This window comes from Echinops telfairi, unplaced genomic scaffold, assembly GCF_000313985.2.
Source record: "Echinops telfairi isolate 266 unplaced genomic scaffold, ASM31398v2 ScPeMD7_7458;HRSCAF=8496, whole genome shotgun sequence".
Lineage (NCBI taxonomy): Eukaryota > Metazoa > Chordata > Mammalia > Afrosoricida > Tenrecidae > Echinops > Echinops telfairi.
In genome coordinates, this window is record NW_022111358.1 from 30537459 (window position 1) to 30552006 (window position 14548).

The window sequence follows — 14548 nt, forward strand, 5'->3', positions numbered from 1 at the left end:
TCTTTCTCCACCTTCTTCTGCCTTCTGTCTAGTTCAGAGAGCAAGTGGTTAAAGAAACAGTTGAGAAGCTTGAGCAGAAATTACATGAGACGCTTGTACTCCAAAGCCCAACCTTGGGTTCCTGTCCATCAGAAGTCTCACTGCCCGTTTCAGATGAAACACTGCTTTTTCCAGAAAACCAATTCAATTGGCACATTGCTTGCAGCGGCTGCCAAAGAAAAATCATTGGTGTGCGTTACCAATGCAGGTAAGCAGTAACCTGAGGGTGGATGTCTACTGGTAATCCTTATAGCACTGGCTTTACTGGCATTCTACCTAGATAGGTAAGAGAAATTTGGTGTATTTGTGGGCAGCAGATGGAGTCATTCGGGGTTGGAGTCAACTACTCTTCATTCATGTGCTTTCTGGATTGAGAGTTAAGTCATTGGATTGTCGTGTTCGGGGAGGTACTGGGATTAGCAGCCAAAACAAACGCTGCCATCAAGTCAATTCTGACGCGTAGCAACCTACAGGGCAGAGTAGAACTGACCCTCTTGGGTTTCCTAGACTGCATAAGGCTTTAGATTCGAGCAGAAAGCCGCCTCTTTCTCCTTGCGGACGGAGCAGCTGGGGCTTCCAACTGCCCAGCGTTAAACACAGACACCAAGGCTCCTATGAATTCACAGGCAAAGTTGCATTTCCCAATACAAAATTAGATCCAAATGCTTTTACATCTTGCTTCATCCTATGCGTTTCCTTTGAAATATAGGTCAAGTATCGTTATCCCCATTTTATTAACGAGGAACACTGAGACATGGCCTGGTCAGATGGCATGCTCGGATACCAGCTTGCTGGCAAGAGAGCAACGTCTAGTCTCCTATCTGCCTACCTCGGGGACTTCTCACTGTGCCCTTCTTTTCCCCAAGCCTGTGCCCATCCTACAACATCTGTGAAGCCTGCGAGGCGGGGCCATATACCCACGACTCTAACCACGTCCTGCTGAAGCTGCGGAGACCTGTTGCGGGATCCTCTGAACCGCTCGCTCACTCGAGGGTCTCTCCTCCTCGCCTCCCTGCTGCCCTGGAGCAAGTCAGGTAAAGGGTGCCTCTGGCTCTGAGGAGAGGGTGCGGGTCACACAGCTGCAGAGACCACAGCCCTGCTCCTCTTCAGTTGGCATGCAGTGCGGACGGTTCCCCAAAGCTAGGGAAATGGAAATGACCACTGGAGAACAACATCCAGGTCCTAAACTATAAGCTGGTACCAATGGAGACTGCCCTTGGTTCAAGTCAATGCACAACTCGGTTGTGAGGTTCGTTTTATTTAAGACTTGGATTTATTATCTCACAGGCTCCAGAAACAAGTGGACAAGAACTTTCTTAAAGCAGAAAAGCAAAGGTTGCGAGCTGAGAAGAAGCAGCGGAAAGCAGAGGTCAAGGAACTCAAAAAGCAGCTTAAACTCCACAGGAAGATTCATCTGTGGAATTCTATCCACGGGCTTCAGAGCCCCAAGTCTCCTCTGGGCCGACCCGAGAGCTTGCTGCAGTCTAGTACCCTGATGTAAGCCTGGGACCCTGGTGGGGAGCCAAGAATGAGGTTCAGCGCTCTAAAACTGGACAGGCAGTCAGCCTCTGTTTCATTCATGTACAACACCCAAGCCCTTGAAATCTCCTGACCCTTGATCCTGGCTTTAGTAAACAGTAGTCCAGTAGTTCTGTTTGTTTCTCTTATACTACACTTTTTAAAAAATCCTAAAGTTTTAGTATTCTCAGATTTCTGTTAGAGTGAGGTCTCTCAGTTGTGTATGGGGATTATTGATGGATCCTTTCATGGAGGCTGCCCTCGTCCCTTTTTAAAATTTTTATTAGAAGATCATTTTATTGGGGTTCTTAACAGCTCTTCGAGCATTGCATAAATCAGTTGCATCATTCACATTTGTACACGTTGCCATCATTATTTTCTGAACATTTACTTTCTACTGAGCCCTTGGTATCAGCTCCTCCCCCCCCTGTGACCTCTTAATAAATTCTAAATTGTTATTTTCATATCTTACATGTCTCCCTTCCCCTACGGTTTCTGTTGTTCATCCCAGGGGCGGGCGGGGAGGGGTGAGTGGGGGTATGTGGGCTTTGTGTCCATCATTGTGATCGGCTCCCCTTTCCCGCTCCCTCTCCTCAGTTTCCCCCTATCCTCCTGGTAACGCTTTTCCCATCCTGTTCCTGGATTCCATTTGTCGTGAGCGCTTACCTCTTACCTGAACCTGTGCACGTGCTCAGGTCTAGCTTGCCGTGAAAGGCAGGACTGGTGTCATGATGGTGGGGGGTGAGGAAGCCTCAAGGATCCAGAGGAATGGTGTGCTTTGTGCTATACTGCACCCTCGTTGACTCATCCCTTCCCTATGACCCCTCTTGGGGGCGTCCCATTGTCTGTAGATGGGCTTTGGGTCTGTCTCTGTTCCGACCTTCCTCATTCTCAACAATACTGGTTTGTGTTTACTTACCTGCCAACACCTCACTGATCACATAAGCTGGTGTGCTTCTTCCATGTGGGCTTGTTGCTTCTGTGCTACATGGCTGCTTGTTTAACTTCAAGTTTTAAGACCCCAGATGCTATATCTTTTGATAGCTGAGCACCATCAGCTTTCTTTGCCACATTTGCTTACGCACCCATTTTGTCTTCAGCGATTGTGCCAGGAGGGGGGGCATCACAGAATGCCAGATTGTTAGAGCAGAGTGTTTTTGTAGTGAGGGAGGGCTTGAACAGAGGCCCAAGTCTGTCCACTACCTCAGTGTATTGCCATATAAATCTATGTGCATAGGCCAATACCTCTATTTTTATTAATTAATGTATTTATTAATATAGTTTCAGGTTGACAGAAAACCATGTTGAAAGTACAGAATTCCCATAATCTCTCCTTGCTCACGTGCACAGACAGAATTCCCATAATCTCTCCTTGCTCACGCGCACAGACAGGCCTTGCTGCTCCTATTAATGTCTTGCATTCCAAAGACATACTTGTTATACTCGGTGAACCAATAAGGATACATTTTGAGTCACGTCCATCCCTTAGATTAGGATTCTCCCTTGTGTCGGACAGTCAATGCTGTCAGGTGTCCTCCGCCATTGGTGTCGTCGTACAGAATCTCCCCTGTGCTCCTGTTCATCCCCCACCAGACTCGCAACCAGTTAGCTTTCCACTGTTTCTCTAGTTTTGCCTTTTTCAAAGGGTGATATTGCTGGAAACGAGCATAGCTTTTTCAGTTGGGCTTTGTTTGCTTAGTAGCTTCTTGGCATCTTTTCTTTTTTTTAAAATCATTTTATTGGGGGCTCTTACAGCTCTTATCACAATCCATCCATCCATCCATTGTGTCTAGCACATTTGTACATTTGTTGCCATCATCATTCTTAAAACATGTGCCTTCTAGTTGAGTCCTTGATATCAACTTCTCATTTTTCCCCCTCCCTCCCTGCTCCCCCACAGCTTGGCATCTTTTTTTTCCAGCTTGGCATCTTAAGGTACCTCTCAGTGTTTTTGTTGTGACTTGATAAGTCATTCCTTTGTATCATTGAATTCTCCTCTTTGGTATGGATATCGATCGTTCATGCATTCACTTCATTGTGGGACATTTTAGGGTTGTTTGTTTTTTTTGGTGGGACACTGTCGGTTTTGATGGTTGGGAATAAAGCTGCTGAAAGCATTCGTGGGTAAAAGCCTCGGAGCACTCACCAGATGAAGTTCTATTTGGTGTTTGCTTTGTTGCCCTCTTGAGAAAAACAATTAAACTTGATTGGATTCTGAACGAAGGTTATTGTGACCTCTCTGTACTGGGGCCGTCTAGATGTGAGGCACATTAGCAGGTGTTTGTAAGATCCTTGCCATTGACCAGAGGAACCCTGATGGCATACTGAGTTACACCCTGGGCTGCTAACCACAAGGTTGGCAGTTCAAACCCACAAGTTATTCTAAGGGAGAAAGATAAGGCTTTCTGCTCCCTCGAAGATGACAGCCTGGGAAACCCACAGGGACAGTTCTGCCCTGTCCTGTAGGACCACGATGAATTGGAATCAACTCAGTGGTAGGAGGGTTTTTTGCTTGTTTCACGATTCTCGCCATGGCTTTTTAGCTCAGGAGTCACACCTGTCCTTTTGTAGAAGTCCTGTCTGTTTCATTGGTGAGGTGAGTGTGGTAGGGCCTCCTCAAGAGTCACAGCCATTCAGGCCACAGTGGTTTATAGCGATCAGCCATCGCACCAGTAACTAAGGGTGTGAATTTCTGTCTGTCCAGGCTCCCTTTGCAGCCCTGTGCCCCAGTCGTGCCAACCCTCAGCGCAGCATTTGTGGATGAGAATGTGCCTGATGGGACTCACCTTCAGCCAGGAACCAAGTTCATCAAACACTGGAGAATGAAAAACACAGGCAATGTCAGATGGAGCGCAGACACAAAGGTATTCATTCATTCCCACTAAAGGTGGGGGTGTTGTCATGTGAGGTGACAGGCAACGGGCTCAGCTGGCAAACTTGCTTTCTCTCGACACTCCTTTTCAGCTCAAGTTCATGTGGGGAAACCTGACGTTGGCTTCTACAGAGAAGAAGGATGTCTTGGTTCCCTGCCTGAAAGCCGGCCACGTAGGAGTTGTGTCTGTGGAGTTCATTGCCCCGACCTTGGAAGGAACCTACACCTCCCACTGGCGTCTTTCTCATAAAGGCCAGCAGTTCGGGCCTCGGGTCTGGTGTAGCATCAGAGTGGATTCTTTCCCCTCCACTGAGAGCCCTAGTGACAATGACAAGGGCGTGGTCGGCTCAAGCAAAGATGATCCCACTTGCAGGCAGGAGGTAAGCATGGGCAGGCTTTGGCCAGGATTCCACAGAGTCGGAGAGGGGGCGGAAACACAAAGATCCTGTGCACGGCCCATTGTTCTCTGAGAACTCACACAAGCTCGCTACTCTCCTCCCCATCACGACGTTTATGCCCAAGTTTGGCCTAGTCCTCTAAGGGCTTTGTCTGAGTGTCCTTAGATCCTGAGGCAGGCAGTCCTCAAGTGTTTTCCTCTCTCTCTGGAGTGATGCTTGTCCATTGTCTGCTGCTGGGACTGACCCAGCCAGTGAAACTGATGGACTGATCGCTGTGCTTCTACAGCCCCTTAATGTGAATACAGCCTGGCCTTGTTGGTTCAGAGAACTGCCCTCCCAGTGGAGGACTGTGGGAGCAGTTAGGGCGGACATTGAGGGGTAATCATGAACAGTGCTAGGTTTTACGAGGTTCTGAGTCCCACGGCACCCCAAGCAGCCTCCCTCTTCGTTACAAAGGAAAGCATAGCTGCAGTGGCAGAAACCATCTGATAGGAGAGAAACCGCCGGGGCTCATTTCCTGGTACGTGTGAGCTGTTAGCACTGGGGAAGCGAATACGTGACCCCTTGGCACTGTTTTTATAGTTTGTCCATAGCCTAAATTTAATCTCTAACCAAAACCTTTTTTTCTTCAATGTTGAAAAATGCAGTTATGTTTTTAGAGCAGCCCGCCACCCTGTTGAGGGCCTAAAATGTGCCTTCATGGTTTGTCTGTCTAGGAAGCGTTTCTTCTGGCCAAAGACGAAACTCGGCTTGGCGAAGGGACTGAGCCAACAGAAGGGACAGGAACCCGCATCCCTCGGACCAAAAAGGCTGCCAGCGAGAGGGAGCTCTACATCCCGTCTGTGGACCTTCTGACTGCCCAGGTGGGTGAGGAATGGGAGCCTTGGGGAAGTGGGTTACTTAGTACCTTGACGAGAAGGGGATGCCCAGGGCAGTGGAGATTATGCCCACTTTGACCCCATCAGAAGCATTGGTTCAGGCAGCTCCGCCGTGGAACCCCCCACCACTTCTCAATGAAATGTTTGCTCTTTGAATTGTAACTTCACGCCTGTGCTTTCCCACCGCTTCACTTTGGTTCACCCTCCTTCCTGCCATGTGCTTATTTGAATGAACATTTAATTTCCTTTTAACTCTCTTCCTTTTCCCTTGGCTGAGGTGAGGTGTGAAATTGAACAGTTGGGTCCAGGGACTATAAGACAGTGTGCTCTGCAGGCAGCCTGACATGGCCTTTCTTTCCAGGACCTGCTGTCCTTTGAGCTGTTGGACATAAACATTGTGCAGGAATTGGAGAGAGTGCCGCACAACACCCCTGTGGGTAAGGACAAGACTCGCTTCACCTGGTACCATGTGAGAGTCAAGAGCTGCAGCCATGGGCCAGGTCGTCCCCTTTCTCCACTGGCGGTCAGAGGCAGCGATACACGTTCGTTGAGGCTTCTCCCTGTGAAGGGACTCTGGAGACTCCGTGTTTTTCCTCGGGATTTATGCCCCTTTCTCCCTTACCTTCATGATTCAATGTTTGGGCCCTGACTTTCCAGGCCAGCTGACTATGATCCCTCCTTAATTAATGGAGCTGAGAGACAGACACCCTCGCTGCCCTGGAAGAGCCTGTGCCGGTCTGCAAGCACAGCGGGGTTTACTTTAGCCCGTCAGTCACTGCTTCCGGAACCAGCCTGTTGGTGTGGGTGCTCTTCCCTGGTTGATGGTTCTCCTGTCTTCCTTCTCCAGATGGGACTCCCTGCATGTCTCCTCTGCCACGTGACAGTCCTTTAATCGAGAAGCCAGGCTTGGGGCAGATACAGGAAGAGAGTGAAGGGGCGGGATTTAAAGTACTTCCTGGTAAGGGGTTAAGTATTTCTAAAGCATTTCCATATCATGCCCTCTCTTTGCACCTAGCCTGTACTAACCTGATCTTGGTGTATGAGTGGGCTTTCTGGGGCATCTCATCTTCAAAGCCCCTTCCCCCTCGGGGCACAGATACCGACTGCTCCTTGGCATATTCTGAGCCTGGGTGATGACTAGCCGTGTGACAGCACTCACACACCCGCCCTCGCCTCTTCCAGACTCCGCAGGGCCGGCAAGGAACAGGGCTGAGAGCGCTGCCTCTGGGGAGGACGCTGAAGATGACCTGAGCGGGACCCAGTTTGTCTGCGAGACTGTGATCCGGTCCCTGACCTTGGATGCTGCCCCTGATCACAACCCACCTTGCCGACAGAAGCCCCTGCAGAGTGAGTATCCCTGCACTCCCTGGGTGGCAGCCAACAGGTGACTGCCAGACATCCAGACTTCAGAAGCGCTTGTCCCTGTGAGTGCAAGTGGGGTAATCTGGGTGCACTCGTTTCCGCCTAAGCCACGTCAGCTGCCCGGCCACCCTCATTGCACAGAGCTCTGGAGCCTCCCTTCTGTGCCTCCTCAGGCAGAGCACAGCCGCAGGCCTGCTGCCTGCCTTCTCCTGGGAGGCGGCGGCCTCCTGGGAACTGGCATCACCTCACCAGGCGTCCTTGTTGGCAGCTGAGCTTTCTGCTGTCTCCTGGAGCAGAAGCAGGAAGTAGTGGGTAGAGACAGGCATACGAAAGTGAGCCCCTAGAGGTGACGTGCTGCCTAACGCACACCTTTAGGTCAGAACCGTCCAGATGTCAGATAATAGAGCCAATGGCATGCTTCAAGGACTGTCTAAATACTGAAATAGTGCATTGAAGAAATATGGAAACTCGAGTTTAATGAGAAATCCCTTTAACAGATGGCATGTGCACAAATACGTAACAACAAAAATCGAGGGGTTGAGACCAGAATAGCTACCATGGTCGTTTTTAATAGGGTTAGGTGCTCTTTTTGGTTCTCTGGTGTGAACGTGCGTTTCCTCCGTAGAGGAGGGAGAAAATCACATTTTCGTTTATCTCACAGCATTGTCAGCTACTTTATCAGTTGTTTTGAAATCTGTCTCCGTCCATTAACCACCCCCTGAAGAGTAACGAGGATGAGGCGTCCTTTCTTTAAAAGGATAGGACTTCTCTGGAGCCTGGCTCTTTGTGTGATCGTTGCGCCCATCCAGCTCGCGTGGGCTTCAGTGAGACCCTGGCCATGGCTCCATCAGCAGCGCTTCTGCTGGCTCTCCCTCGCCTTCCTGTTCTAGCCCACGACCTGAGCACCTGGGGTAGCACCAGAAGCAGCCACTGAAACTGATCACTCTTCTTCTGCAGTGAAATCTGCCTCCTCTGGAGGAGAGGGCCCCCTGGGTGAGGAGAGAGAGGAGATTGTCCATATCGCCGAAGAAGAATTTGCTGAGGAGGAGGAGGAGCTCAGTGATGAAGTTCAGAGTCAGTGCTCTGCTTCCTCAGAGGACTACATCATCATCCTGCCTGAGTGCTTTGACACCAGCCGCCCCTTGGGGGACTCCATGTACAGCTCCGCCCTCTCTCAGCCGGGCCTGGAACGAGGGGCCGGAAGCGAACCCGCCGAGGCTGGGGAGAGACTCCCTGGAGGAGAGAAGCAGCCGCAGGGGCAGGACATCAATGACATCCTCATGACCTCACAGACTCTGGAAACAGTGCCCCTCACTCCAGAGGTGGTGGGGCCCCCACCTCTGCTGCCCAGGTACCATCCACAGCCCCCTCCGCTGGCGTGTTCCTTACTCAAAGCCCACTGCCGTTGAGTGCATTCCAACTCTCAGTGACCCTGGCATACAGGGAAGTGTCTCAGAGCAGCTGGTGGTTTAGAACTGCCGATCTCGTGGTTGGCAGCCCAGCCCGGAACCACGGCCCCGCCAGGGCTCCTGTGGTGCTCTTCAGCGTGGTCTAGAGAGTGCGAGCAAGCAACTGGACCTCAGCCTGGGGAGGGACAGCTTCCTTGGTGAAAGCCTGAGTTTAGACAAGCAAACCGTACTCCCCCAGCACGTGTGGACTCGGGATTTAAGGCATTTCTGGTTGTACTCAGCTTTAATTATCTGAGCATAATCTTTCTGAATTTTGATTGTTGTAGTGAATTATTACAAATATTTTTATATTGGTCCTCCAAATCTCTAGGCATGATTAGGAATTTTAAAGTCATTATGAGGCGGGGGAAGTGCTATGAACTCAAACAGTTCATCTTAATTCTCTACTGACTGTCTGCATCATTGCACTTATAATGTGGGACTGGAGTCTTGCCTGTCCTTTGAACTGTTCTCCCAGTGAACTTGGCATTTAGCTTGATCAGCACCACTTAGTAGAGACTAAGTAGCTAGACTAGAGCCGGTCTTTCTAGTTTGACTGTGACCAAAGAGGAAAAGGAATCGAAGGCAGCCTGCTGACCTGACCTCCACGTTCAGGCATGCTCTCCTCCGATCAGAAGCAGGCAGCCTGTGTAGAGCCCTTGGCGCTGCCGTGCTGCTCGCTGTTCTTCAGCTTGTGGTCTGTGTCTTTCTGAAAGGAGCCCCCCATGTGTACAGCAGCCTGGTTGCACAGGAGCGGAGTTACCAGTTACCATCCCGGAAGTTCCTCCAGCCCCTGCTCAGATCAGAGGAGGTAATGACCCGCCGGAGCGCTCACGCCTTCTCTGCTCCTTTGCGGTGGGAACCAGGTATTATATACATGCTCAGTAATTCTTTGTGCAAAAGACACTCCGCCCCCGCCCCCCGCCAGGAAAAAAAGTAAGATCCAAGACTTCACAAATGAATAAGTCAGAGTGAAGATTATAGACTGTTCTTCTAATTTCAGTACGCTGCTGCTTCTTATCACTTAATCACCATCGCCTCTACAACATTTCCCAACTGCTGTGGGATTGCCTCCTGCCTGCACATAGCTTCGCAGTGAGCTGGGCCGCTTGAGGGTGCTGCATCTAACCCTCAGCTCTTTTGCTTTTAGAGCCCAGAGGCTCGTCAGGACATGCAAACAGCAGACGGAGGAGCTATGACCACCCAAGGTAAGGGCCTTGTGCAGTCCCTTCTTCAGAAGCAGGGTGGACACGCTACTATTGCTTCTGCCTAAAAAAGAGCCCGGAGAGCATCACTTGTTCTTAGTCTCATTTCTCCTCCCTTTGGAGAGAGCAAAGGGCCATAGCTGATGCTCAGGGACGTTCCCGTGGCAGAACAGACAGGAATGCCTTGAGAAAAGCCTGTGATCTACCTCACCCTTGGTGGCAGAGAAGGCAGGAAGGTCAAACCCAGTGGGCATCTTGGTAACTTTTTCTTAGGCACACGTTCCAATCAACTCAGAACAGTGTCAAGATGGGCTCTTCCCTGCAAAACCCAGAAAATCCCGTTTCCTCTGACATGATAACTGGATAGAGGTGGACGGCTGCTACCCCAGTGCACCCTTGACCATGCTGCTTGAACTAGGAAGGAGCACGGGCGTGCTACCCAGAGCAGTGTGTTTTCTGCAATGCCCGTATCTCTCCCCCACCGCACCCCTATGGCAGATAATACTTACATTTCATTTTTTTGTTGTTTTATTATTAATCATTTTATTGGGGGACTCTTAACAAATCTTACGACAATCCATCATTCAGTTGTATTAAGCACACTTGTACATATGTTGGCACCAACATTTCCAAAGCATTTTCTTTCTACTTGAGCCCTTGGTGCCAGCTCCTCTTTTCCTCCCTCCCTCCCACCCTCGTGAATCCTTGATCAATGATATATTGTTGTTATTTCATGTCTTACACTGTTTGTTGTCTCCCTTCACCCACATTTCTGTTATTCATCCCCTTGGGGGGTAGGCTATATATCCAGCCATGTATGCCCCCCGCCCCCTGTCCCCCCAGTGCCCATATCTTGCAGCAGCGGAGCTGGCCCTGCATCAGACCAAGATTTGTTGCATTAGAATGGATAAAGCAACAAGTCACAGTCTCATTTTACATCTGATTGTTTCTTTAAATCTCCTTTTCTCTCAAGGCTTCCATTAGAGCCCTGATAACCTTGTGTAGGAAGGTCACGGTGGTTCAGGGAGATCATTTGGTTTACCTCCACAGGCACCACCACGGGACCGGCATTGCTGGAGGGCTAGTGAAAGGGGCTTTGTCCGTGGCTGCCTCTGCATACAAGGTCCTGTTTGCTGGGCCACCAGTCACTGCACAGGTCAGTGTGTGTTCTCCTGAACGAAGGCTGGTCCCAAACGAAGTGGGTGATTGGGGCATGAGAGGGTTAGAGAGTAGCCTGGCACTATGGGAAGTGCACAGCCTGGTTAGTGTCGCGCTCCACTGGGTTACTTCAGCAAGGAAAGGAAGGAAGGACCCAACGTTGCTGGAGGACGTGGGGGTGGGGGTGGGGGAGGGGGCGCGCTAGCTGACCCATGCCCTGGAGCTGTACCCTGAATAAGAGACCTGCTCCTCCCTAAATGGCAGACACTGAGAGCACAGGGACCCAAGGAACGCTATCTGGCAGGTCTGACCTGGACTGAGTCCTGAAGATCAACATTGTTGGCCAGGAAAGTCTTGGGAATGAAATCGTTGGCAGAGAAGCCAGGAAAAAAATCTTGGGAGGGTAAGAGAACAAATCTAATAGGAGGGACAGAACCTTTTTTTTTTTTTTAATCATTTTATTGGGGGCTATTAGAGCTCTTATAACAATCCATACATCAGTCATACCAAGCACATTTGTACATAAGGTACCATCATTTCCAAAACATTTTCTTTCCACTTGAGCCCTGGTATCAGCTCTTTTCCCCTCCCACACTCGTGAACCCTTGATAAATTATAAATTATTTTATTTTCATATTTTACACCATCTGCTGTCTCCCCTCACCCATGTTTTTGTTGTTCGTCCCCCTTCTGACAGAACCATTTGGTCTTGAGAAAATAAGAGATCAGACATGTAGGCAGCAGACATGCTCATTGTATGCAGTGCGTTAGGAGTTTGGATTTATGGTCGGGCTAGGGGAAGACTCACGGGAAGGTCTTAAGGAAGCTGTCAAGATCAGGTCTGGTCCCTCCTACAGCGAGGACGGTGGCACGCAGCAGGGAAAGGGGTCCGTTTGAGAACCGTGGGTGGGTGAGAAAAGAAGGGTAGGAGTTGAGTTACAAGACAGATCACAGACCTTAGAGCCTATAATTAAGTGACTAGAAAGGAGTCAGGGCTAACCCCCCAGTTTCTGGTTTGGGGGACCTGCAGGAAGGAGGAGATGTGTGGATGAGGAGAGAGAAATGTAGTTCAGTGTCAGATGAGAGGAAGTTGCGCACCGACATGGTGTATGCAAGTAAAAAGAATGCAGTTGGACATGAAATCTGGAGTGCAGGGCGCGAGCTGGTCTGGAGATGGTTTAGCAGGAGCCGTGTGGTTGGATGAGCTCATCTGGAAAGGGTGGGTCAGACAAGCAGCAACCTCTACGGAATGAGGAAGGAGAGAGCTGTCCGGAACCTTAGGGAAGGGAGTGTGAACAACAGTCAAATGCCACAGCGATGCAACAGGTCGTGAGGAATTTCAACGTGCAAAGATAACAAGACCACCACCACCCCTGTTCAGATAGCTGGGCTACAGTGTGGCAAGTGGAGAGGGAAGCTAGCATACATCAGGGGGGTTCTTAGATGGGTGAAATGAGCGCTTTTTCTGAAAGGGAAAATTGATGACAAAAAAGTCTAAAGGGGAGAAAGTAATTGATGGAAAAGGTCTCTCTCAGACGATGTGAGGTAAATGGCTACAAAGCACGAGTGTGGTAGAAGGACTGACCTGGAAAGGAGAACGGGTCATTGGTTCTGAAAACTACGGACGAAGGGAACTCGAGGGAATGAGGTGTAGGTGGAAGTGCTAGAGACTGAGCTGAACACTCTGAGCGACCTCATTCAGGAGTTTTCTCAACAACCGCGCATCTCCGTTTTCATAAATAAGGTTATGAGTTTCCGGGGCTTAATTTCATCTGATCAAAGAATGCTTCTTCCCCTTTTTTGGAACAAGAGTGTTGATTGAAGGGGAATACTTTGGAAAAGAAGCCCAAAGGGCCCTTAGCAAATCTAAAAGGCCAGGAATGCTTCTAGTTTTAAGGACCATTCATCGGTCTTCTGATTTGTTCTCTCCTTCCAACCCATTATGACAGGACGGGCGTGTGCCACCCTGTGCCTCCATTTTGAATGAATCTAGGAAGATTAAGGTACTTTATGAGGTAAACTTGAATAATTTACAAATAAATTCCCTGCTCTTGTCTGCACAGCCAGTCGTTTCTGAAGACCAGATGGCCGCTCTGATGGCCCACCTCTTTGAAATGGGATTCTGTGACAGGCAGCTGAACCTCCGGCTGCTGCAGAAACACAATTACAACATCCTGCAGGTGGTGACAGATCTCCTTCAGGTCAACAACAACGAGTGGTACAGCCACCGCTATTGAAGAGTTTCTGTGTATTAAATAACTAACTGCCTGCTGCTCAGAGATGACTGTACTCTGTTCTCGGTGTTGGGTAGAAGCCCTCTGTTTGGTTTTTAATCTCATGAATATTTGTATAGCCCACCATTGAATTATCAAGACAATACCTGCAAGACAGTATTTGAGGGGAGCCAACTAAAGACCGGGACGTAAGTTTTCACTGTAGACGCTGAGTGAATGGTAGGGAGACAGCTGGAAATTCAGGTGACACTCCTTTCTCCATTTCAGTGTACGGAAGAGTATACTTTGAACCACCTGCACAACCAGTTTTCCTTTCTGCTTGTATTGAACCTAAGTGCGTTTGTTTCGTTGATGTGGGTGTTTTATGGAGATGCCGATAACCTGTTCCTTGTCATTTTTTAAATGAAATGAATGTCGGAAGACAGGCTCAGTTTCCAAGAAGTATTCTTATGATCCCTCTAGCCTGACCCCAAGCCTCGCAGCTCCGTGGGTTACAGTGACACCCATCGCGTGACAAACCTGCGCTCTTCCTTCTCTGGGAGGAAGTTTCCGAGCAGGACGGAGTGATACCTTTGCTTGCATATGACCAATCGATGTGTTCTAGAGCGTCCCCCTCTGGGTCTCTGCATCTCAATGAAAGGAGGGCGGCGTGTGCTAAATATTGAACGCCCCAGCCTCTGATAGACTCTGTCTGTTGTAGTGGTTGTGAATCTTTTTAAGGGGGCAATGTTAGTGTGAAATACGTTGCTAATCCTATAGAGCCAGAAAAAGGAGCCTTCTATTACTTAAAGGGAAAGGGGAAAGTTAATGATGACTTTCACTTTTTCGTGTCAGAGCTGAGCTTGTTTCTGATCAAATAAAGGGTGGAGGAGAGCAACAACGAGACAGGCTCCCTAGCTTTAACGTCAATACAGTTCAAGGTGGGGCAGTAAGCTGTGAGAGGTATAGGATCCTACTGACTCCTGAATGTCAAGTCAGTTTTAAAAGGTGTCAGCCCCGGGGAGCCTAGGGGGAGCTGCCAGGCTTTGGGTAGGGCGAGCTCCCTGGAAAGTTTGGTTTAAAGCCCAGGAGGAGGGAAAGAGCTTGCTTCAGAGAGCTCGGATAAGGAAACAAAGATGTATTCATGAAAACGCCTTGCTAAAGAAAAAGAATCGGACCCCCAGGCTGGAGGGGATAGGCTAATTAAAATAGTGTTCTATAACCTGGTTGGTATTTATAATATGTGGTGATTTAATCATTAGCCATGATGTTTATTTACAGGATAACTGTTGAACGCTGTTAAATAAAACCGGGATTCAGACCGCAAGCCAACCAGGTGGTTCATTAGTTACAAGGTTTTTATGGGGCTTCTGAGTGGAGGGCTGAAGCGGCAGGGGGATGTAACGGGTACAGTGTGACCCTTCCGGGCTGGACCCGTCTGAACCACCTGAGCCGTG

At 49.4% G+C, this 14548-nt stretch overlaps 1 protein-coding gene across 1 annotated transcript in view; it reads left to right on the forward strand.

Annotated features, from left to right (window-relative positions):
* The window catches only part of NBR1 (NBR1 autophagy cargo receptor), a 27148-nt gene extending 13993 nt beyond the window's left edge, over nt 1-13155 (forward strand). The window contains exons 7-20 of the mRNA XM_004707497.3: nt 33-247; nt 906-1073; nt 1327-1536; nt 4262-4421; nt 4522-4809; nt 5544-5690; nt 6067-6142; nt 6553-6663; nt 6888-7052; nt 8025-8418; nt 9232-9326; nt 9666-9723; nt 10771-10876; nt 12942-13155. Coding sequence (XP_004707554.2) covers nt 33-247; nt 906-1073; nt 1327-1536; nt 4262-4421; nt 4522-4809; nt 5544-5690; nt 6067-6142; nt 6553-6663; nt 6888-7052; nt 8025-8418; nt 9232-9326; nt 9666-9723; nt 10771-10876; nt 12942-13115 — 2367 coding nt within the window. The 3' untranslated portion in view covers nt 13116-13155. The remainder of the gene's footprint in view (nt 1-32; nt 248-905; nt 1074-1326; nt 1537-4261; nt 4422-4521; nt 4810-5543; nt 5691-6066; nt 6143-6552; nt 6664-6887; nt 7053-8024; nt 8419-9231; nt 9327-9665; nt 9724-10770; nt 10877-12941) is intronic.
* The last annotated feature ends 1393 nt before the right edge of the window (nt 13156-14548 follow it).